This window comes from Phasianus colchicus, chromosome 1 (genome assembly GCF_987193195.1).
Source record: "Phasianus colchicus chromosome 1, bPhaCol1.hap1.1, whole genome shotgun sequence".
In the NCBI taxonomy this organism is placed as follows: Eukaryota; Metazoa; Chordata; class Aves; order Galliformes; family Phasianidae; genus Phasianus; species Phasianus colchicus.
In genome coordinates, this window is record NC_143436.1 from 138,756,539 (window position 1) to 138,780,515 (window position 23,977).

The 23,977-nt window shown below is 43.0% G+C and overlaps 1 protein-coding gene across 1 annotated transcript in view; it reads left to right on the plus strand.

The window, feature by feature from the left end:
* The window catches only part of ADPRHL1 (ADP-ribosylhydrolase like 1), a 31,283-nt gene extending 7,972 nt beyond the window's left edge, over window positions 1–23,311 (plus strand). The window contains exons 3-8 of the mRNA XM_031613790.2: window positions 59–184; window positions 2,505–2,645; window positions 6,082–6,209; window positions 9,652–9,784; window positions 11,290–11,443; window positions 16,524–23,311. Of these exons, the coding sequence (XP_031469650.2) occupies window positions 59–184; window positions 2,505–2,645; window positions 6,082–6,209; window positions 9,652–9,784; window positions 11,290–11,443; window positions 16,524–21,255 (5,414 nt within the window). The 3' untranslated portion in view covers window positions 21,256–23,311. The remainder of the gene's footprint in view (window positions 1–58; window positions 185–2,504; window positions 2,646–6,081; window positions 6,210–9,651; window positions 9,785–11,289; window positions 11,444–16,523) is intronic.
* Window positions 23,312–23,977: the final 666 nt, after the last annotated feature.

Sequence of the window (23,977 nt, forward strand, 5' to 3'; positions counted from 1 at the left end):
ATGTATTTATGCATCAACAATCTCTTTTTAAATGCTTAGCATTGTTATTTTACTTTAGGTTCTGGTTTTGGAGCATCTACAAAAGCAATGTGCTTAGGGATGCGTTACTGGAAGCCAGAGAGGCTGGAGTCACTTATTGAAGTGAGCATTGAGTGTGGACGAATGACTCACAACCACCCTACAGGTAATATCTGCAGATGCACTTTTTCTATGAAGTGCCCACAGCTGTTTTTTACTTCTGAGAGAACTAACACAGCTCCTGCGAAACCACTTGGTTAAGCAGCTTTTGGTTTGCAGACTCCAAGGCCTAGGTTTGAATTTTGCTCAGGCAGTGTATGTATATGTACAACAAGCTTATATATGGGCTTGTATATTATACAAACATCAGTCTCAAGCATAAGGGTGCTCCTTCCTAAAATCCCAATAACTAAACACACCCTTTCTCATCCAAAGCATACTCATGCCACTTGCCCTAATCAAATCACAGGATTTGTGTACATCTAGATGACTCACTGTTACGGGGTGAGCTTATGGTTCAGAGGATAACAACATTTTTCTGTTGACAGGTCTTGTCACATCCGATCACTGCAGGTAAGGGTAGAAAGCAAAAAAAATTCTAATTCCATACATTTAGGACACAATCTGAATTATTATCTAAACAAAATATAAATAATTAGATTTAATGTTGCTCTGCACATCCAAGACTGTCAATCTGATAGTTTCACGCTGCTTAAGCATGTATTCATTCAGTCCGCTTTAAGGAGCAATAAATAAAATTATAATGAAGAGTGACGAGTTCAACATGCTCAGTGCTCTGAAGCAGTCAGAAAAGCCATCATGATGGCATACAATTAAAGGAAAAATATTGAAAGCAAAGTAGAGCATATTTTTGAGGCAACACGCAACATCTATGGCTCATTAAGAACAAGTCTGCTTGTAGGTCTGGGTATCCCCACTTCAAAAAAGGACTTAACTTGAGCCAGGAAATGGCAGCAAGGAGTATCAAATGCCTTCTGCACGAGGAGAAATTAAGTCCAGAAGGATTTTTCTGCTGGAAAGGAGACAAGTGGCAGAGTGGAGGGCAGTGAGAAGAGGGGTGGAAAGGGCATGGCAAACATCACCAACATCCTAAAAAGTACCACAGAAGGTTGAGCTGTGAATCTCTTAAGTCAGAGACTGGAAAAACCCAACTGAGATGTCAGTCAGGACAGATACAGGACTGACTCCCCATCTTGGTCCTGGCTTTGCTGTCTGCAGCCACCTCATGCTGAGTGCGACACTTTTAAGGATCTTTGTGGCAGCTTGGATAGCTGCTGTCTGTCCAAGTGAGACCATTTTTGCTGTCTCTGCCTGTTTTGTTTTGTTTTGTTTCAGATTCTGAAAACATCTATTAAATGTGACTTTGGCCTGACCTGGTATTGAAGGTTTTATCATAAACAGAAGTAGTAACCATCTGCTCTGGAGCTGTAACCTCCTAAAATAATTTATGTTTGCCTTCAGAAGAACACACGATTACCTCTGTGCATGAGAAAATGCTTTCTGAACCATGCACTCGGTGAAGCACACACAACAATACTCTGCTCACCCAATGCTTGTCTAAATGATAGAGTTGTTTTGTTAACCTTATTTTGCCCTGGATTGGTTTTGTTGCATTTGACAAAATGCCAAGATCATAAGCAAATATGAGAAACAAGCTTGTCTTGTTTCTGACATCATAGAAGATTTAAGTGCCCATTAATAGAAAGTTCTCTTCAAATATATCCAAAGGGGATGCCTGTACTTACAAGGGCATGTGGACAACGTCTTACTCAGACAACTGAAAAAAAGAAAATAATGGATCTAACTATATAAAATGGACTTGTCCACCTAGAGTAAAATAAGCCAGAAATAGTGTGAGATGCACTGAGCTGAATGACTCCATATGCAAAGTGACATAGCTTTTAAGTGAATACTTTTGTGCAACACCCTTATTCCATGTGACTTCAATTAGATCTTCAGTATCAAATCATCATAATCATAGAATCAAAGAATGGTCTGGGCTGAAAAGGATCTCAAAGATCATGTAGTTTTCAACCCCTCCTGCCATGGGCAGGGTCACCAAGCACTAGATCAGGCTGCCCAGAGCCACATCCAGCCTTGCCTTGAATGCATCCAGGGACGGAGCATCCACAACCTTCTTGGGCAACCTGTTCCAGTGTGTCACCACCCTCTTTAGTGGATGATGTTTATTTTCAAGCCTTACCTCAATTTCTATCAAGTTACACCACTGACAACAGAATCTCCCTTCTGTACAAAGTATGTCATAAACCACTGGGAACCATGTGTTAGCTGAGAATCTCCACATGCCAAGAGCCAGCCAGTAAACAGATGGTGGTAGGTTACGTGCATTTGTTAATCTACTCAACAGACAAGAGGCATCCTACTAATGATTTTACTAGGGACGTGACAAGAACAGCACAAGTACAGATCACATGGTAGTAATTATATTTATCTATTATTTCCAGGCTTTCTAGGCTCCCTATGCACAGCCCTCTTTGTGGCGTATGCAATACAAGGGAAGCCCCTGGTGCAATGGGGAAGAGAAATGATGAAAGTTGTGCCGATGGCAGAGGAATACTGCAAGAAGACCATTCGTCACATGGCAGGTAATGTCTGAACCAAGAGTTATTTTCTTAAAAGTGTGTTCAGCTAGCAAGAAATGCCCAGTTTCACCATTCTTGCTGCTCTCCCCTCACCTTGCAACCCTTCAGATTGTCCTCTTGCATAGTCCACTTGGACTATAAGCTCTTTGCAAGTGGTGCCTTCCTCTCTTACCATCTGTTAGGTGCCCAATATACTGATGACAAAAAAATGCAAAGAAAATAGCAGTGATAAGACCACACTGTACAATTTTATCTTTAGGAAGTATTCAAAGATTGCTGAGAGAGAAAGAAGGAAGATTTATTAATTAGCAGGTTGTTAGGCAAACATATTGCTGAAATATAAATTACTCAGCTCTTTCCATCCATTAACATGGTGCAATATCTTCCATAAGAAAATCCACTGCCTCTTCACTCATTTTTTCTAGAAGTTTACTTGCAGACACCTCTTGACACAGAGTTAGCTTTTGACCACAGATGCAGATTTGACTCATAGCTGTTCTGAACAAATATTTAAAACACAAGGCCTCGTATCTTTGTTTTAAAACGAGTGAGCAGACCACAACTGCCAAACTTGATATTGTTACATCACTGATGTATGTGGTCTTCGGGACAGATGTACTTTAGCTCCTTACCAGAGAGTAATGCATTTGCAACAATGAGACTGCTGTGGACGGATGAGTATAATTACCTTAGAACACTGCGGAAAGAGATTATCCTGTTAATCTCAAGGGACAACCGTTGAGAAAGACTGAATTCTATGGAAAAAATTACTCAAGTACACTCAGAAATGAAGATCTATCTGGGAAAGAAGGCTGCTGCTTTAAAACCTGGAAGAAGCAGGGAGCCTCCCTGAAAAACACTGTGTTTTCACCCGCGTCTCATTGCACACTAAGATTTTTTTAGACCAGACCTATGAGGAGCAGGTGCAGGATTAGTGTGTGTGAGATCCTCTTTGAATGACTTTCCAGCAGGTTCCTGTCACTCCACTAGAGCAGGACCCCTCTGCATGGAGGTATGTGTGTTGGACTCCTGAGGCATGCTGTGCGGGCAATGTCCGTATTGTTGAGCTTTATCCTATTTTGGTAGCAAGATAAGTCTTCTGCATTAAAGATAAGCTCCTTGCCTGGTGAGATGCACTGCAAAGATGTCCTGCCAAACAGAGTCCTCCTGTTTTAGAAAAACTTCTTGGCTGCTTTACCCTCCTTGGATAACAAGGATAACAAACATGATGTTCAGACACAGAGGGTTAGATTCAACACCCCTCTCTGTTACTCAGTTACATCTACTCTCCAGACAGCCCATGGATCTGCATGTGACGTTAGCCTCCATCTGGGCTCAAGAAATGGGGCAGAGCCTCAGTGTGGCTGGTGGATGGGGTACCTGACTGTGCTACAGGCTGTCCATGCAACCAAGATCTCCTGCCTCTCCTTTCCCCCTTTGCTTCTGAGCCTGTGCATTGAAACAATCAGACTTCCTTGCTTATCGAGATACTACACTGAGAAAATAGTCATCTATGATGTTTTAATGCTTTATGTACTTGGGGGAAAAAGGAAAGTGGAAAATATATGCTTTAAAATACAACACAACCTGTCAACTCATTTATATATTTAAAAGCAATTTTAGAACCAACTAGTGGGATGGGTTTTGATAGTTTTCTTCAACCAATAAGGTTAATCTTCATGGGATGTATTTTTTCCCTTGAAATACACTTTGGCCTAATGGCTGTGTGCTTTTTCATTCTTCTGAATAGCTCGTTTATTAGAATTCTGACAGCTAGCTTCCTTGTAATCAGGCAAAAGAGGCACAGGCCCAGAAGAAGAGCAGATGTACATTCCCTCATATAAGTGGCCATGTGGCTGGAGGTTCAGCCCAGTGTGGGGCTGCTGATCTACCATCTCTTGAAGGTATTGGATCATGCAAAGCAGCCTGGTTTTGTTTACATGGCGTTTAACTGCTTTAAAGATCTGAATTGGCTAAGAGGAAAACCTGTGCAGCCTTTTAGGAAAAGAAAAAAATCATAGAATCATAGGTTTGGGTTGGAAGGGACCTCACAGCTCACCCAGTCCCACCCCCTGCTGTGGGCAGGGCTGCCCCCCACCAGCTCAGGCTGCCCAGGGCCCCATCCAACCTGGCCTTGAGCACCTCCAGGGATGGGGCACCACAGCTTCTCTGGGCAGCTGTGCCAGCGCCTCATTGCCCTCATAGTGAAGAATTTTTTTTCCTCACGTCAATCCAAAATCAGTTTAAATTCTGTTTTAAAACTGTTACCACTTGTCCTGTCACTAGATGTCCATGTAACAGGCCTCTATCTTTCTTAGGCCCATTTTAAATATGGAAAGGCCACAATAAGGTTTCCCTGGGGGTTTCTCTTCTCCAAGCTGAACAGCCCCAACTCACAGCCTTTCTTTGTAGGTTACATCCTTCAGAAAACCAGTTCAATTGTGTGTATGCTCCTCAGTTACTTACAGCACTGAGTGACCAAGAAGGACAGAATCAGGGAGAAAGCAGCAAGAATTGATCATATTTTAAGCTATATACAAGTAGTCCCACACTGAATCTCCAGATTGCCTTGACACACTTAGCAGCCATGTATATCTCCCTGATTTTTAATTCCTGATTCCCATCTGCCTCTTCACTCAGGCATAAATTCTGCAGAGGTGTGTATATGTATTCAGTGTGACTTCTGCACCTTTTCAAGCCTTTATAAAAGGTCAATTGTTGCCTTGAAAACACACTGAATTTAATAAGAGTATTCACATGCACAGTGTTAAAAGTTATTAGTGATATTCTTCCCAAAGTTACATTAAAAAAGAGAAAGGCCTATGGTTATTACAACTGGTTCATTTGTATGGGCAAAGATATGTGTGTTATTTATTATTTTTTATGGCATTTAATAAAGATTATAATATACCCAAATGGAAATTTTGGTCTTTCCCATCTACCCTTTCCTAAAAGATGACAGTCATGAACAGAAATCCTGGAGAAAATGTATGAAAAAAAACTGAGGTGGGAAGTACTTGTATTTCAGGCATGTAAGTATTTTTAGATATTCCTTAATCATAGCAAAAGAATACAAAAATTGGCACAGCACTGACATTTTTCTCTCTAAATCATTGACTTTTACCTTTTTCTTAGACTGTTTCTAAGTAAGTTCTCCAAATCTCACCTTGATGCCCCTTAATGTCATTTTAATGTGTCATAAAAATAGCATGAGATTCTGAAAATACTTTCTTCCTTTTTACATCTGCTGTTTCCAATTGGATGTTCCACCTCATATTAAAATGCATACTTAGTGTATATGCCTGTTTAATGTATGTTCCTGCAAAACACCCAGATTTTCAGATGAGTCAATACAGTCATTTTCTTGAGAAGCTATTTAAGTAGAAATGAAAATGTTGCCAAGATGAAATACTACATCATTAATTTCTTTTGCATTCAGAATATCAGGAGCACTGGTTTTACTTTGAAGCCAAGTGGCAGTTTTACTTGGAGGAGAGAGAAATCAATGAGGACAACCAGAACAAAGCCGTCTTTCCAGACAACTATGATGCGGAGGAGAGAGAAAAGGTAACCATGACTTCAGATAACGCCCAGAAAGGCTTTGCCATGAGTGAGGTATTTTCAGAGGGACACACCAATACTTTACAAATGTGTCCAGTGCTGGAGCAGAGAGAAAGTCTTTATTTTCTTCTAAAATTTTAAGAAAGTGTAAAGAACTCCCATCCTTGGTGTGGGTGGAAAAAGCAGCTGCAGTCACTCCTGAGGTGCTAAAGGTTCCTACAATGGGAAAGGAAGTCCTAATGTCAGGTGTGGTGATGTTCAGCACGGGTATAAAGCTTGTAAATGAATCTCTGTCAGCCATAGCTATTTGAGGTGGAAAAGGAGGCTGGAGGCCTTTCCTCCTTGAAGCCTAAGGGAGCTGTGCCCAAGTCCCACAGAAATGCCTCCTAATGGAGCTGGGTTAATGGAACTAAGGTCCTTTGAACAGAAGACAGCCCTCCTAAGCACTGACCTGCAAATACCAGCAGTGCCCCAGTGCTAGTTTTAGATGTCTCAAGAGGTTTTTTTACCGTGTTTTATGTGGTACTGTTTTACAGTATCTGTGATCTTTCTTTTGCCTTATTAATACAGGTTATAACTTCTTAACTCAAGATAAATAATGACTCCTCTTCCCTGGTGTTTACAACTCTGATACTTGCTGGCACCTCTCAATGTTGTCCACTTAGCAGCTAAGAACTAAGTATGTAGTTCTTGTCACCCTTCCCCATAAATCAATCCCTTTTTCCAGAGTATAAAAACACCGCTCTATTCTGAGAAGACACTTTGTATATATTTAGATGTTTGTTTCTGCAGTGAAAAGTGCCAGTGGAAGCTAGATTGACTCTTGGTAGTGGAAAAAACTGCTTTAAATATAAATACTAAATCTTCCTGTTTTATTTTATTGATTCAGTGCTACAAACTTGTTACTAGTTTTTTATTTTTTCTAGTTCTGCTGCAGTCTTTGCGGGGTTTTATGAGAGATTAAACTGATCGGTATCTCCCCATGATCATTTTCAAGAGGGAACTGAATGAATTCCTAGAGCAGAAACAAAACTTATCTTCATGGACCTAACCCAATTAATTTGACCTACTATGCTGTTCATTTTGATGCACAGGAAAGGAAGTGTTGCTTGACTCTCAGACTGTACCGTCAAACAGAGATCATAGTCTGGCAGAAGTCCCATTTTGCTCACAAACTGAGCATGTTTATAGCCATGGAAAGAATAAGCAAGAAGACGACTGTCTTGCCTGCCTTTTACCCAGGACTGCTTTAATTTTCATCTCCCTCCCAACCATTTTGTCTCTAGAGATGTAGCGGATGGCCTTTCTGCATGCATTTGTGAATAAAGCACAAATAGCTGGTAGCCCTTTTGGTAGCAGGTCTCATGGGCATGTTCCTTCCAGAGAAGAGGCCCCATTCTGAGAATACAGCTGCAGGAGATGTGAAAGCAAAGCGCTCAAATGTGGCATGGACCAATCCGAGTATATTGCAAAGGCAATTTCCCTTTAGGAAAAAATGTGCTTTGATTGCTAAACAGCAAAGATCACATTCTGTATAGACAGGTAGGTACAAATTAAATTTGGAGATAACTAGAAATGTAGGGGGAAAAAATCCAAATTACCTCTTCTTGAATGTATAAGTATGAGGTGGGTGATCAGATGTTGGTAGGAGGTGACTGTAATGATCAACCACAGGGGTTGTTAGCAAGGAGATGTGGGAATTGCCTTTAGGGCTCGTAAGGGTTCTCACCTGCCCTTGCCCAGGGAAGATGGGCTGCTGCCAAATCACAGAGCTGCACCAGGATGCAATGTTCTGCCCTTTTGAAAAGCTTGAGAAACTCTGCCTTGGAGCAGATCAATCCCAAGGAGTGTTCTCCCTCAAGTAAGGAATTCCCAGCAAAGCGAGGTGACATCAGATGTGCGCAGAACATCAGCGATAGTGTGGGCTAAATGGAGAGAAACTTGAGATGCTGGCTTGCTGGCCCAGAATAGCGCTTCCACAGTCAGTGCACTTGCACTGGCAGTGCTGCACCTGTGGCCATGCTGCTCCGCCAGAATGGAAACTGCAGGAATAAGGCTATAAAGTTTGCTCGTGTCAGAGAGCAGAATAAGCAGCTGCTGTCTCTAGTCTGAAAAAAAAGAGAACGAAGTGAAGCTGGATTACTCAGTTTAACATCCGTGCAGATAAACCGTCACTGAGTATATACTGGCTGAGGTGGAAGTGAGTAGATAGACGTGCTTACGTTCATACACACTGTAGAAGCCATGTGAAAGGAAAACAGCTACAGCTGACTTATCATGATGCAACTAAAGCTCCGGGAACTAAAGCTGCCAATTCCCATTAAGGGAAAATTATGATTTTAATATAAATTAATCAGAGTCTTGAGTTCATTTGGGGATTTTGGGCAGTTCTCTTCAACTCACTTCTCTAGAGAAAATTCAGCTGTCTTTGCAAACCTCACTGTGGTCTTTTTAATTTTTTCCCTTCTTCTATTGGGGAAGAAATGTTCTTCTGTTTGCAAGTATTTTTCATTGTTTTTCGAGGGAAGGTGAGAGAAAGGTTCAGAAAGAAAAAGTCACAGAAAGTGACCTGAATTAACGCAGTCTGAAATTGGGTCCCTAAAGAAATTCTCAATCAGAGCTTCTTCAACCTCCATCTAAAAGTTGGCAAGTAGAAACATTTGCATACATGTGACAAGAGAAGTTGAAAATATTTCCCAAAGGCAGAAGAAGGACTGATGATATAAACCCTCTCCAACCCTAATTTTTAAAGAATAAGGACTTGTAGGGTGTGAAATAAGAATCTGTCTTCATCTACTTCTTAGCGTTCTTGGCTCACCATGTCCCTGGCCTGCCAAGTTTCTCTGCATCCTTCCTAGTGCCTTGACTTGCTGTGGGCATGGTGGCCTCTGTTCCTAGAAGAGATGTGCTGCTTCCAGAAGGGACCAGCCATCAGGGAGACCAGGAGTGCAGCAGAGCCTAGGAGGAAGTTTTTCACACAGAGGGTGGTGACACACTGGAACAGGCTGCCCAAGGAGGATGTGGATTCCTAGAGTCATTCAAGGCCAGGCTGGATGTGGCTCTGGGCAGCCTGGTCTGGTGGTTGGCAACCCTGCACATAGCAGGGGGTTGAAACTAGATGATCATTGTGGTTCTTTTCAACCCAGGCCATTCTATGATTCTACGATAGAATATGAAAGAAGTCATTTTGTACTCAGTCATCAGCAGAAAGTGCAGATGCCCATTTACTGGATACACCCATGCAAAATTGTCAGCAGTTGGTAGGATGCTTCCCCTTGTTGATGGGCCAGCAATCTTCTCACTGTGAAACAGGCCTAGAGAAGAAAAGCTCAAGAGTAGGAAATGCCTTCTTGCGACTCCTAGGACACAGGGACAGGGTAGGCAAGTGAGATGCAGTGCACATCCTCCTTTCCACTTCTCCACCCTGATGCCTCCATCTGTCTTGCAGACATACCGCAGATGGAGTTCTGAAGGTCGGGGTGGGAGACGGGGCCACGATGCCCCAATGATCGCCTACGATGCCCTGCTGGGGTGCGGCGGGGACTGGACAGAGCTCTGCAACCGCTCCATGTTCCACGGAGGTGAGGACGTTGCCACGGCTCCCAGCCCCCTTTCCCCACTGTGTTTCGTGACCTCCCACTCATGAATGGCTGCTATTGACCACTCTGTTGTGCCGCTGATTATTTCTACATCACCTGATTTTACACCATCACAGAACCAAGGAGGAAATTCCACAGCCTCCCTGGACCATCAAAAATTCTTTTAGCAGCAGCTGCCATGCAAGCTGCTTATAGTCCTTGTCAAATGTTACTTCATCTGAGTCCTATGATTTTGCCAGAGTTGAATGAAAAGTAAATCTACTATAACTTAGTAAAGGGTTGGCATCTTACCCTGCCAGAATACTAGCACCTTTAGCAAAGCCACATTTTAACTGCATATAGTGAAGTCAAGTAAGGGAGAAAAATGGTACAGTGCCCAATCAAGTGCCAGACAGATAAATCATAGAGGCACGCAATAAATTATTTTCATGGCTTTTCACAAAGTAATTCTCTTACTGTCACCAGGGCCAGGGCAGATATGGGCAATGATCCCAGCACAAAAACACCTGTGTCCGCCTTTGCCGTGTCACAGTGGTGGAAGCTGACAGCCTCTCACTGTAGAGCCCAGCCAGCAAAAACCTGCAGGCACAGCAATGTTGTTGCTGCTTAACATGGTTGGATGGTTTAAATCATATGTAGTGCTTTGCTGTGTTGTTAGGCACACTCTCCAATCTAGAGCATAGATGTCACCAACCACTGAAGGTGATGAGGTGCTGGCATAGCTGCCCAGAGAAGCTATGGTGCCCCATCCCTGGAGGTGCTCAGGGCCAGGTTGGATGGGGCCCTGGGCAGCCTGAACAGATGGAGGGCAGCCCTGCCCATGGCAATGGGTTGAGACTGGATGATCTTTAAGGTCCCCTTCCAACCAATTTCTATGATTCTATGGTGTTTGCCATGTGGCAGAGACTGCTGCAGTTACTCTTCCCTCCCTTTTCTTAATAATGGCTATCTGCTTGCAAAAGCTGTTGGGTTGCAGTGCGTTTTCCCCAGCCAAAATAAGCAGTCAATCTGTGCTGCCAGGGATGATCTTGTCCACTCTGCTGGCCATGCCTCTGCCTCTGGCAACCTTTTGTAGTCTCTTCCACACTAGAACTAGGGGGTACCAAGTTCAAAAAGTGGGTGAAAACTCTGAAACAGATCAAAGGAGGTGCTCCTTTCAAACACTGAGAAAGGATGCTGTGAATCCTAAAAGTCCACATACATTCTAAAAATGATCAGATGAACGTGTGGGAAAAGGTACCGTGGGGGCCAGGAGATGTAGAGACCAGCCTTAGCTCAGAAGCACACATCACAGAAGCATTGCTGTATGTGGGCTTGGTGATACCTTCCTAGGCATGGCATCTCACAAGCCTTTGGGACTAACACAGCGCAGCCATCATGTCCCTTCCATTAGTGGCTTTGTACTTCTGCCCCTGTGCTTTACAGGCTGTAGTTGTGTACTTAAAGGTGACCCTAAGAGAAATTTGCATCTGTGCTTGAACCCACAGGAGAAAGTGCAGCGACGGGATCTATTGCTGGCTGCCTCTATGGGCTGGTGTACGGCCTGAGCAAGGTTCCTAAGGGCATGTACCAGGATCTTGAGCAAAGAGAGAGGCTAGAGTACTTGGGCGAGAACCTTTACCGACTGTCCATGGAGGAAAAGTAAAACTGTCTCTGCCATTTTCTCTTTCTATAAAGACTATATCAAATCCTGTAGATAACTGTCCAACTTTAATGATGAAGGAATTAGCTGAGAGTTAATCTGAAAGGATGTATGTAGATTGTGTGCAAGTGAAGATAGCTGAATAACTGAAGAACAACTAGGTATTTACAGTGTTTGTGGGTTTTTTTTACAGATGTAGGGATTTTTGAATATAAATATTGCTGCCTAAGCCCGTGAGATAATCTCAAATGGAAAAAAATCAATAAAAACTTTTGACTGATTTCAGTCTAACTTGCTATAATACCACTTTCTAAACAGCTGTGAGCAGTAATTACACACACAAAATTAATTCTGAGAACTAATGCTTTCTTGCAGAACTAATGGTAGTGCCCACTTATGGGAATATTCTCTGTATTCTTGACAATCCTTTCACCACTGCTGTTTTACCATGTTCTCAAATCTAATGTGTCTGTGACACTTGTAAATCTACTATCTCACGGATTATCCTTTAATGAACCACTGATCCTCGCATCAGCACAGTGGTGCAAGGTATTGTTACATTACAAGCTTCCAGAAAAGGAAAAGCCAACACTAAAAATACCCCTAAGGATAAGCAAATCATCTGCGTCCAAAATTTCTGAACTGTACTTTTGTCATTCTTCAGTTTTCAGAGCAAACTTTTTTAACAGTACAACTGGCTGGAATATTTGTAAATAAATGAATCTTACACTATTTCCTAAACTTCATAATTTATTTTTAGACTGAAGAGATTATATGTTGCTGTATCAGTATCTGAATTTTTGGCTGAGGTCTTCAAGCAGTTGTAATAGGTCAACAGTCAGGCTGTGATACATTTCACAAGTCTGAGAAACAGAACCCCTGGAAATAAAACTGTTACAACTACTCTTTTTTCTTTTTTTCCTTTTCCTTTCCTTTTCTTTTCCTTTTCCTTTTTCTTTCCTCTCTATACCTCTCCCCTTCCCTTCCCTTCCCTCTCCTTCCTTCTCCTTCCCTTTTCCCTTCTCCTTCCATCACTATTTTCTTTTTATTTCTGTTTTTCTTTATTTTCCTTTCTCTTTCTCTCTTCTTATTTCTCTTGCCTTTTCATTTTCTCTTTGTCTTTCTTAATAAAGCCAGAAAACCATGATTCATTTAAAAACTACATGCAGCTGTAAACAGTAGGACTGGATGAAGGAGATTCTGATATTCCAGCAGCATGGGCACAAATCTGGAATCCGTAGTGAAATGATGTGAAAGAATTAAGCACTGAAATAGCACCTGGTGTTTAACCTCATATTTTACCTCAGAAGTTCAGAAACTGAGGTTCTGCATAACCCTTTCTAATCTTCACAGTTAGTGACTGCCTACATGGTGTTGGTTTCTCTTATCTTTCTCCAGCTGCTGAACTGTGTTTTAAAAAGATAGCTAAAAATACATAAGTACTTTCCTATTCGTTTTTCCATGTAAGCAATTGCTGGGATTGTCACTGGGATGTTATGTGGCAGAAACAGGAGCAGGTGGTCTGTGTTGTTATGAATAGCAGCATGCATGACAATATCCATATGAAAAGGATTTCCTTACTACCAGCTACTTCAAACACTGTTGTTTTAGCATGTTTTGTCTTCTCAGCTTTGCAAGGTGCTTTCTTGCTTGCTTTGGAGATATGTTAAAAAAAAAAGGGCCATTTTTGTTAGTAGCATTTGATTTAAGAGAATACCAAGACTTCCTAAAAACACTCCTTTTAGCTTATAATGCTGTATATGTATATACAGTTTATGATGTTGTAATAAATTCAGCAATAGAGAAAAGAAAATAACATATCCTGCATCAGGTAGGGTCTTCTCCAGTACTTCAACCTTTCCTCTTCCTTTGAAAAAAAAAAAAAGAATCACAAAAAGATGAAGTGTGCGAACAACTTCTTTGTTCCCACTTCACCATGTGTCCAGACTGATGAGAACCAGGTTTTGTTTTAGAGACAAATAAGAGAATCTAATTTAAAAGACGGTTTACATGGGCTGAACTCACAAAGCACCATTTCTGCACTTGCTGGGGTGGGATGTATTGGCTGCCATTTCATCGAGAACACTAAAAAGGCCTTACTGCCAGTCATATGCTTTTAGCAAGCACTACAAGATGTCCCCACCCTATTTTCTGCAGCTCCCAGAGCCCTAACACAGTGAGAAAGGTGGGTTGGGGCACTGGGGTGTTGGCAGGGACAGAGGAAAGTGCTTGCTGTCCCCTCTCCGCCACATGGCATTGTCCACTACAGAGGTTTCCTCAGGACAGGCCAGCCTCTGGGATAGGGTTGCACTGTGGCCCGTTAACATTTCAGGCTGTTGCCACTCCAGCACTGCTGTGCTAAGTGTCACCAAAGAACCTATAAATAAATAAGTAAATTGCCTGTCTTATGTATCTTAATTATTCACGGGCCAAGAAGGCAAGACACTTTTGAAGATGGCCTTGCCTCCTATAGAGGCCCAAGTGAACTGTCCTCCAGACACCAAAAACCACATCCTTACAGCAGCGCTTCCAAGAGCTGGCAGTATGTCAAGGCAGCATCACGTGCTTTAAGAACAATGAAAATCTCCAGGAGAAGAGCCTGAAGTCTTCCTCAGGCCATTTCCCAGACTCAGAGAGGGGTCTGTGCAGCCAGCTTGTCCTGTGACATAATTCACTCAGAGGTGACTTTTTCAGAGTCTCTGCTGGTTTGGAGTTCCCCCTGCATACAGTAGGTACCTGCTCCATTCCTTCCAGATGTAGGTGAGACTAGAGCTGACAATATGCAGTTGATGTAAAGGAGATTATATTTCATTGATAGGTCACTCAGTAAAAGAAAAGCAGGATGCAAATAAGAAAAGGTGATGAAGAAATGCTAGGGGTGGTGTCTCGGCCCAGTGAAAATGATGGTCACACTTCAAACCTGATAAACCTGAGAAATCCTCCATCATTACACTCCCTCTCTGAGGTGGTGAACACGGATCAAACACTCGACCCATGCAACATGTCTTGGTACTTAAGGCAATGCAATATTCCCATAAATTCTACGTTTCTGAGGGCAACATATAAAAACACACTAATTTATATCTGACCACCAGCATCAAAGGAAAAGCATGAACAGAGCTCACAAGTAATATATTTTAATGAAGTTGTATGGATTTCATAGCTCTTAAGTCATAAATTACTCCTAATACAGAGAATCTGATCTTCCCTTCACAAGCAATAGTAGTTTGACTATGCAGACCTCGCTGAGAACTGGGCTAGTCCATATTTTACTGTGAATATTTATTGTATCTGAAGTAGTATGGTAGGGAGAGGCAAGCAGGGCATCTGTTCTGCTGCTGTTCTGAGACATCAGAGACCTTAAATCACTATGATTGATATGTGTGCGTGTGTTTCTGAACATACTAGGCACTTTTTAGGGAGGACAGGAGCAATCTTCTGCCATGGAAAGCTCTCAGTGAAAATCCTGACAGACCAGCTCTAGAAGAAAGAGTGAACTAGGATATTTTTAGCCTTAGTTATACTCCAATTTGCTATTTATTTATTATTTTTTAATTTTGAAAATGTCCATAGTTGTTACAAATGGGGATTTTGATGTAACACTGCAGCCTTGCTTCTTCAGCCCCTGGTTTATTCAGTAAGGGATAGGGTAGATGTTACCACATTGTGCACGTGGGAGAGAGCACCTGTGCTATGTTGAAATGCAGTTCTTCCCAATCAAAACCAATGGAGTATTGTTTGTTACATTAGACATATGCCAGTTGTCATGCTTTTTTTCTTTTCTTGGCCCCTAAAAATATCTACAAAGTCATTATAAATAGACCTTCTTCCATTCAAGATGGCAACTTCATCCCATTGCTGAGGGATGTAATTTTCAATATGTGCACGCACTTGAAACTCAGCCAAGTGGAATCCAAATGTCATCACCCGAATGGTTGAGGAGCAGCCCCTCACTTTGTAACCAGCCCCTGCAATGTCACAGTGGGGGGGCTGGTTCCAGTTTCTTTTGGAGTTTGTAGGGTGCCAGGTGCTGGGGCACAGCTGGGGCTTCCTAGACCTTTCGGGGAAGGCACTCCCCAATGCAGCCTTTCTCCATTTTCTACACATAGGTTTAATTGGAAGAATTTCTTCTGCTGCTTCTGCTTCTGCTTATAAAAATTAATACCCTCCTGGTATGCAGGCTGCATTCTGTGCGTGAAACTATTTCACTGCATGATGGAGTAACCTTCCAGATTTTTCTGGTGTTAGAAAGCTGACACCTCTTGCTTTCTCCCCTCCCAACCCAATCTATTGTTATTGACTTCACACTCCAGCTTTTGTGCTGAGTTCAGTATTTTATTTAGTAACTGATCCATACCAATTAAAGCATTGCCTAAATCCCCAGCTGTCCAAGAGCCTGATTCTTCAATATCTCAAGTGTAGGTCCAACATATCAGCCTTCTTGCTCCAGATTAAGGGGGTTTGCAGTCAAATGACATCGCCAGGGTTATTGTTAAGTCAGGTGATGCTGACCCTGTGTGCCCGTACCCTTTCGGAAAGCAGATTTAAGAGCATAATTCTGAACTGCTTGTACTGGTTTTAATCGTTTGAGTCTTTTTGAGAGCCTGTTTTTATAACCCAGAGGCAGAACGATGTTCTCTTGCCAGCTGCGTCTTCAACGTATTTATCCTTACCAACACTTTACTAAGCAGGAGTGGAAAATATCTTTGATGTTGCCCTTGCATTTGGACACTTTAATACCAAATTAGATCAAGGGGGGGCACAGAAGAGATGTGGTCACCCCAGCTACTGTTGCTCATTCACTTGAGTGCTCCCACTTGCCACAAAGTGCAGAGGGAACAGCCAATGGTGCCACAGGGGCTGTGAAGCTCTGCACGCTCCTGCTACACAATGCCTCACAAAGCTTGTAAAGCACTCTGCATGCTTTTTAACAGGCCACTAATGATGACTCTCTTGAGAATTTATAAGTTTAAGTACTTTTTTCCATTTTATGCACGGTAGCATGCCACTAAAGCAAAATGAGAAGGTAGCAGCAATGTTGACAACTTGAAAAGAATATGCGTGTTTTCTCTTGTGCAGCACCAAAAGCAGTAACTCTTGTGGAGATAAGATGCTGATAGACCCTTTGGTGCTGAAGAAGAAGCTCAATAGGATGGTGACAGAGCAAGGGGCCTTTGCTGTCCTCAGCAGCCTGCTGCTGTACGTCACTGAGCTTGCCGCCTGCGACCCGCAGCTCAGAAGCAAGAGGACAAAATGGGAGGAAGGTAAAGAAAACCAGGTGAGTTGCAAACAGTCATCTCCAGACTCAAACAGGGGCCGTTACCCTACCCGATTCCAGCTCCTGCGGTCCAGATTTCTGAACAACAATCGCGAGCCTTATGTCAAAAAAAGAAGAGAAGTTGGTAAATTGGTCATTAAAGAGAGGCTATGGGCTAGCAACAAGTTAGAGAGAAGAGGAGATGGAAAGGCAGCAGAAGAGGGTGAAGACACGGTGCCCACTGAGAGAGTCAGGTGGGGAAGCATGAGTGGGAAAAATACAGTGAAGAACATTTTGAAGAAATTTTTGGCTGCCGAAGAAAAAGAAGACAAGGAAAAAATTCCCATCTGGAAAAAGAAAGGACCAAACAGCAGCTTGCCGAAAATAGTAAACAGGAGCTCAGTCCTGTCCAAGCTAAAGGAGCAGTTTGAGCAAAGCTCCCTCTGTTCAGCCACAGAGGTGAAAGCATCGCTCTTGCGCAAAGGTGAGAAAAAGACGAAAACCCTCACAAGCAGAAAAGCTATCCGTAAGCCAGAGGTCAGAGTACTGCGCATGGCAGCACTGGCAGCCACAGACATAAACAGTCCAGAGTCCCAGTACTTAGTGTGCTCCATGGTGCCAGTGCCCAGACTCAGCATGGCTACCGAAATTAACCATCCATGGAGTTGGTCAAAAAATAACGCCACGATGCAACCTTGTGATCACAACACAGGGCTGAAGGAAAAGGGGAATTCTGAGAGAAAGCCTGGTGAGAACAAAATACCACTACATGCAGCAGAGGAAATGGAGGACAAAGAAGAACCAGTGGCACCCAAAGAGATGCCTGATGCAAACGACAGTGCTCAGACCAATACAGATTCCTCAAAGCAAAGACCTCATTTCAATCCTAGTCTAGATGGCTCTTTTTCCATCTGTAAAAATAAAGCCCTTGCAGACTGTGATGTTCTCTCAACTGAACATAATCTAGACTGCGATAGGAATAAATTGTCAGCTGGGCCTGATACATCTTCACTAATGAGGACTACCAAGGATGTGCAAGGTGTCAAGGATGACAGCCCACCTTCTAATGTACCTTACTCTAGCACAACTGAAGGATCCAGTGAACCAAGTCCTCAGGATACTAAAACAGGTGAGATTCCCAAAATAATTATGCATGTATACAGTTTGGAGGAAGCTGACCAAGATTTGACAGAGCCAGAAAAGGATCCTTTCTTTGCAGGCCAAAAATATTTCCCAGAGCAGAAAGTACTGGAAAACACCCTGCCGTTTTACTCTCCAGGAGATCCAGCACTTTGTGAAATTGAGCCTCCAATGCAGGATCAATACCTTAGCCGTGTAACACAAGCTGCCAAGAAAAGGCCACCAGCAGTTCAAAAAGAGGCACCAGGTTTAAAAGGCAAAGGTTCCAAGGAAGACAAAAAAGGAGAGAAATATCATAGTGAAGACAAAATGTACTCTACTTCTAGCAAAAACTATAGTGATATCTCAGCTACAAAAGAACAAGAGAATAAAACACCCAACTGCCAAATGCAAAATGAACCCCAAACCAAGCAGCAGCAGCCACCTCAAATGCCCAGCCCACAAAATCACTTCATGAATTCCAATGCTGAGATATCAAATCCAGATGCAAATCAGACCAAACCCACACTCTCCTCAAGTGATCTCCAGGAGCAGAAATCTGGTGCTGCAGAAGAGCACATCCCTTCTGACTGGGATAAGAAAGAAGGTCCTTTGCCAGATGAGTTTCTGAGGCACAAATTGTTCTTTGTAGATGAGGATCTTGGGGAGGACCAGTTACCTTCTTCAAATGAGGTGATGAGTCCTTCGAACAATGGAGTCCTGGACAGGAGTACCTTCACTGACCTGGAGACATGTTACAAACCATCTAACAATTTCATTGAATCTGAAGAGACCGCTGCAGATGAGCTGCCATGGCCTGATGAAGTATGGCTGTCACCTTCATCAAACCCTGTAACAACACTAATGAGCGGGACTGTAGGACAAAGAACCCATTACACACTTGGAAATCCCCCAGCCCTTCCACCTACTGGTCTGGTAACACCAGGAGCTGGTGGTGTAGATGATGAATATGCCAATTGTGGCTCTGAGAAGCATCCACCACCCTTTTCAGATGAGTCAGCAGTCCATGAAAACAATGCTGCAGTGGATAAGAAAACTGCCTGTGATTTTAATAACCAACCATTGTCCCCAAATAACTCAACAGAAAACGAATATGCTGCAGCTGAAGAGACAATTACTTGTCAGAGTCCTGAGAACTGTCTTTCATTTTCAACTAAGAAGATGAGAAAACATGCAAATAAAACTGTGCTAGCAAGAAATCCCCTGTTACTCTTGGAGAAGAATCAAACACAGATTTCAGATGATAGTCTGAAGCAAGGAAGTGATATGCTGGAAAAGAACCTGTTTCCTTCATCTGAATTGGTGTCAGGCCAAAAGAAGTGTGCAAAAGGTACTGATAATGTCTCCAAACATGAAAAGTATAAGCCCTTGTCCTCAAACAATGACACGAAGCATGACAATGATAGGATGGAGACAGAGGAGAGGGAAGAGCTAGATGTCTTGAATAAATTTGAGCAGCAACAAGTATCAACACCAAGTGATTTGATGGATCACGATCATGACTTTTCAAGTGGGAAGAATGCTCATAGTCCTCAAACATCCCAGTTACCTCCCTCAGAGCATGACACCAACATTCAAGGAGTGAAAAGTTCTGGGCACGGTTTGAAGTGCCTAACACCTTCTAAAGATTTCATTAAACGTGAACATGATATGACAGTAGATGGAAACATCTGCAGCAATAATGAGAAACACCAGCTGTCCTTGTCAAGTGAACCAACGAGACGCACAAATGACACTGCGGGAAAGAGACACATAAAGTTGAACTTCAAGGATTATTCAGCACTGCCAAGAAATACAGCAAGGTATGATGATAAGACCAGTGATGAGGAGAATACCTTTCGAGATATGAAAGATAATACAATGCAGCAGGAAAAGAGTTTTGAAGGAGAGAGAAATACTTCATACGATCCTAAAAATCAAATGCCATCATCAAGTCCTCTGGTAAAGCGAGACAAGAAATTCTCTCCTCTAGACACACGGCAAAAAACAGCATCAGGTGACTCTGCGAAGCCTGAAACTAAGTTGGCAGAAAAAAAGACTAAACACACCTCTGAGAAGCCCCAATCACCTTCTTCAAACACACTGGAGAGACCTCAGGAAAGAAATTCTTCAGCAGAGAAGAAGCAAAAGGCACCAGAAGCAGAGGATGTCCGGTCACCTGAAACAAAGGCTGTAACAGGGGATGATGATGAACACCACCACCGGGGGCAGCACCAGTTACCTCTTTCAAATAAATTAGCAAAGCCTGGGAAAAACATTCCAGGAGGAGAAAAACAGCAAAAAAGTTCTGAGGGTTTCACAATGCCTGATAGCAATGCAAAAGAGAAGAAGAAATTTCTTCGTCCCAGGAAGTACCGATCAGTATCATCAGAGACAGAGGTTTTGCCCCAAGAAAAGCATTCTCCAGATCAAAAGCAACAAACATCAGCTACCGAAGGCTTTAAGAAGCCTGAAACTAATGTTAAAGAAAAAGATGAAGAGCCAAATTCTGAGAAGCTCCTGACACCTCCTTCAAACAGAGGGGTGAATTTCAAAGAAAAAAACTCTTCAGGAGATAGGAAGCAGAAGACTTCAGTAGCAGGGGATGTCATGCCACCCAAAACAAAGGTTGCAAAAGAGGATGATGAACACCAGCGCTCTGGGAAACAGCAGTTACATCCCTTGAGTAAACCAGCAAAGCCTGGGAAAAAGACTCCAGGGGAAGAGAAAAAAGAAACTGGAACTGAAGGTTTTAGAAAGCCTGACGCAAAGGCTGTAAAGGATAAAAGCAAAGATCCAGGTCCTGGGATGCGTCAGTCCTCATCCCCAGATCTGTTGTTGAAGCGCCAAGAGAAGAATGTTACAGCCAAAAAGAAACCATCAACACCACCATCTGATAAAAAAATTATGGATAGAACTGGTAGTACAGAGAAGAGTGGGCCCTGGGGAGCAGAGGAATACCAGCGACAGCCTTCAGATAAGATAGGGAAGCACAGCATTGATAGCTCAGGAAAAGAAGGCTCTGAGAGCTATCGAACTGTATTGCCAAATGATGGTGTAGAATCTAAAAGCAATTCTGTCCCCAAGGAGACCAATTTGTCTAAAACAGAGAAGTCCTCCAAATCATCCCTATTGCGTGATGCGTCAAAATGTGATGACAGTCGTACTGAAAACAGAAAAAAGCAGCCTGGATTCAAGAAGTACCGAGCACTGTCATCAAAGAGTTTGGTGAAGGATGAGGGAGACACTGCTGGAAGGGAGGCTAGCTGGCAGGCAGCTGGCACAGCAAGTGTCAGAAAAGCAGAGCTGGGGGACTGCTCGAAAGCAGCACCATTCTCCAAATACACAGTGGAAAGCTACAGTGAAGGACCCTTAGATTCGTCTTTCAAACCACTGATCATTAGAGTAACTGACACGTTTAAACATCACAGCTAAAAAATACCGCTGCAGCTTAAGTGAGACCTTACAACTAATTGTGCCACTGATTTGCTCAATCTTTCTTTTTTCCTTTACTCTCTGGGGCATTACGTTATCATTTTTTAATCACAAGGACATTGATGTGCATCTGTCTGAGCTGGGGTTTTTTCTTTCCTAACATTAGCCTGAAGACATGAATTAAATTAATCACTGCAAGCGAATTAGCTAATCACTGAATTAATCATCAGTTTATAAATTAAATATGAGAGGGGCTTTGAAATCGGTGTGAATTCAGTCCTGCTCCAGACTCCCTGTACTAACTAGAGGGTTTTGTTTGTAACAAAGACAACTCTTCAGAGTGAACTCTATCTGTATTTACTTATTCTAATGAAAACCCACTCGTACTTTTTCCAGGAATGGAGGTAGGCGGTGTCAGCTTTAATTATGTCAAAAAGCGCTTGTTCCTGGCTCTGCCTTTTCACCAATTAATGGGGGCCGTTGGTTTATAGCTGCATTGAGTGGCACTGCTAGCCACTCAATGGCTAGGAGGGAGGGAAGGAAGGGAAAAATGTCTGTGAAAAATCCTGAAAGGACATTGATGTTACAATGGGATTTACTGTGAATGCAAACTTTCAACCTCGCGAATATTGCGAAAATAATGATTTAGCCTTCTCTGAAGTTATTTGTACTTTAGCCTTATACTGCATGCATTGTTGTTGGTAGGGATAAACCATTTCAAGTTATTCTTAATAACTGCAGACAAACGTGCAACTAGTGTAAGAGTGTGGAAAACTCAATGCTGAAAGACTCTGATGGACACTCTAGAGGGCCATGTCAGCAGAAGGGGCTGAAAGCCCCAAGAAGGGATCTCAGCTTCACCTGAAGTTCTGTCCCCACCTGGGTCCTTGAGTGTGTGGGCACTGCCAGCACTGCAGCTGGCACCAAAAGTCTTAGCAAGTGCTGATTTTACAGGTTGATGTGACATGGAGCAACAGGAAGCAGTCAGTATAACTGGACATTGCTGATGGGCTGTGGCTTTCTGTGTTTAATGTATATCAGTGCATTCTGTAAAGTGTGCATGAGACAGACTCCATTATGGAGAAATAAGGATGGAATTGTTCACCCTCTGCATCTGGTGAATGGTATTGTAGCAAAGCATTGGCACAGGCTGTCTATGGAGCAGGTGGAGTCACTGACCCTGGAGGTGGTCAAGAACTGTGTGGATGTGGTCCTGAGGGATGTGTTAGTGGGCATGGTGGGGATGGGCTGGTTCTGTGATTCTATGATCCTATGAAAGCTGTGACAAACAGAGAGATGTTAGAGCAAAACTCCCCTATGCACTCCAGGAGTGCTTTTAGCTTAGTGTAGTGGCAAATTGGGGTATTTCAAGGCATGGCCTGAAGAGTCAATTTTTTCCCCAGTCATCTGTGCTCAAAAAGCCAATTCAAACCCCAATCTTTTAGGTGGCTCCAAGCTTCAGGACTGGTCAAGAAGAGAGTTCTCATGTGCACAACCCCTCTCCCTGTGCCTGGGCCTCCCCTTGGCTTTTTCAGATGCTCTCCTGCAGCACATTGCCCCAGCGGCACAGCTGCTGCTCCATCCCTGGCTGGCAGGGTGTCCTGACTTGCAGCAGTAAGGCAGTGAGGATACAAGTGGGCTGGCAGCACACAGGGAGCAAATCCATTTGCAGGCGTAATGCACTCAAGTCAAATAGGTGACAGACAACTGGGCTGTCCAGGGGATGCTATCAGGAGGAGCTTAGGACACACACACAACGTCCCTTGGCTACCAAAGTGGCTTAGGATCTGATTTCTTCCCTACAGCATGCCACAAATTAGCTTTCCTGGCACCTGCAGGCTCATAAAATGCGAATCACATTTATATAAGACACTGGTCTTCAAAACAGAGGCTATAGGGAATCTATTACTTGTACAACACTGCCCTTCTGCATGGAAGTGTATGTCATCCTCGCAGCTTTTATGGGCTGGTAAAGGACTTTGTGCTAAGCCTAAGCTCTGATTTACGTTTTGTTGTACACGATTTCATTTCCCATTGGAGAAAAGCCCTTACAACATAAAGCACTTGCACCATCAAGTAAATTCCGTGAGCTGGAGTTTTGCAACAACAGACAGACCTACTTGCTGGTACAAGAGAAGCTGTTTTTATTATTCTCATTTTAATCTTTCAAAAGAAATCTAAAGGCTTTTTTTCTTGTTGTTGCCCCTTTTTCCCACCTGAGAGAGATGGCTGCCTTGTGACAAATCAAAGGCTTCTGTCCAGCAGAAGTTATCTGTGTGAGCAGCACGTGCCACCTGCACTTCAGACATGACAGACTGGCACCAAATGCATCCTTAAGTGCAGAAATGAGTATTTAAGTATTTAAGAAATAGAAAGATAGGAGGAGGAAGACACACACCAGCATCAGCTATAGCAGAAACTGCAAACGGGCAGGCTCAAACCCTGCTGCAACCCTTGCCCAAAAGCGATACACAACAGAAGGTAAAAGTTCTATTCCCCACTCCTGACTCCAGTCCCCTGGAGGTCTCTTTCAGCCTGTGGGTGAGGCTCTGTGCCCCTATTCATGGAAGAGGTAGTGAGGGAGCTCTCCAGGATTGCTGTTTCACCATGTCTAATCAGGATTGAACAGTGCTGCTTATCCTGCAGGCACATCTCCTGGCTTTTGCAGTTCTGCGTGATGAGTGTAATTTGTACAGTTCTTTTCCCACACTACACAACAGCT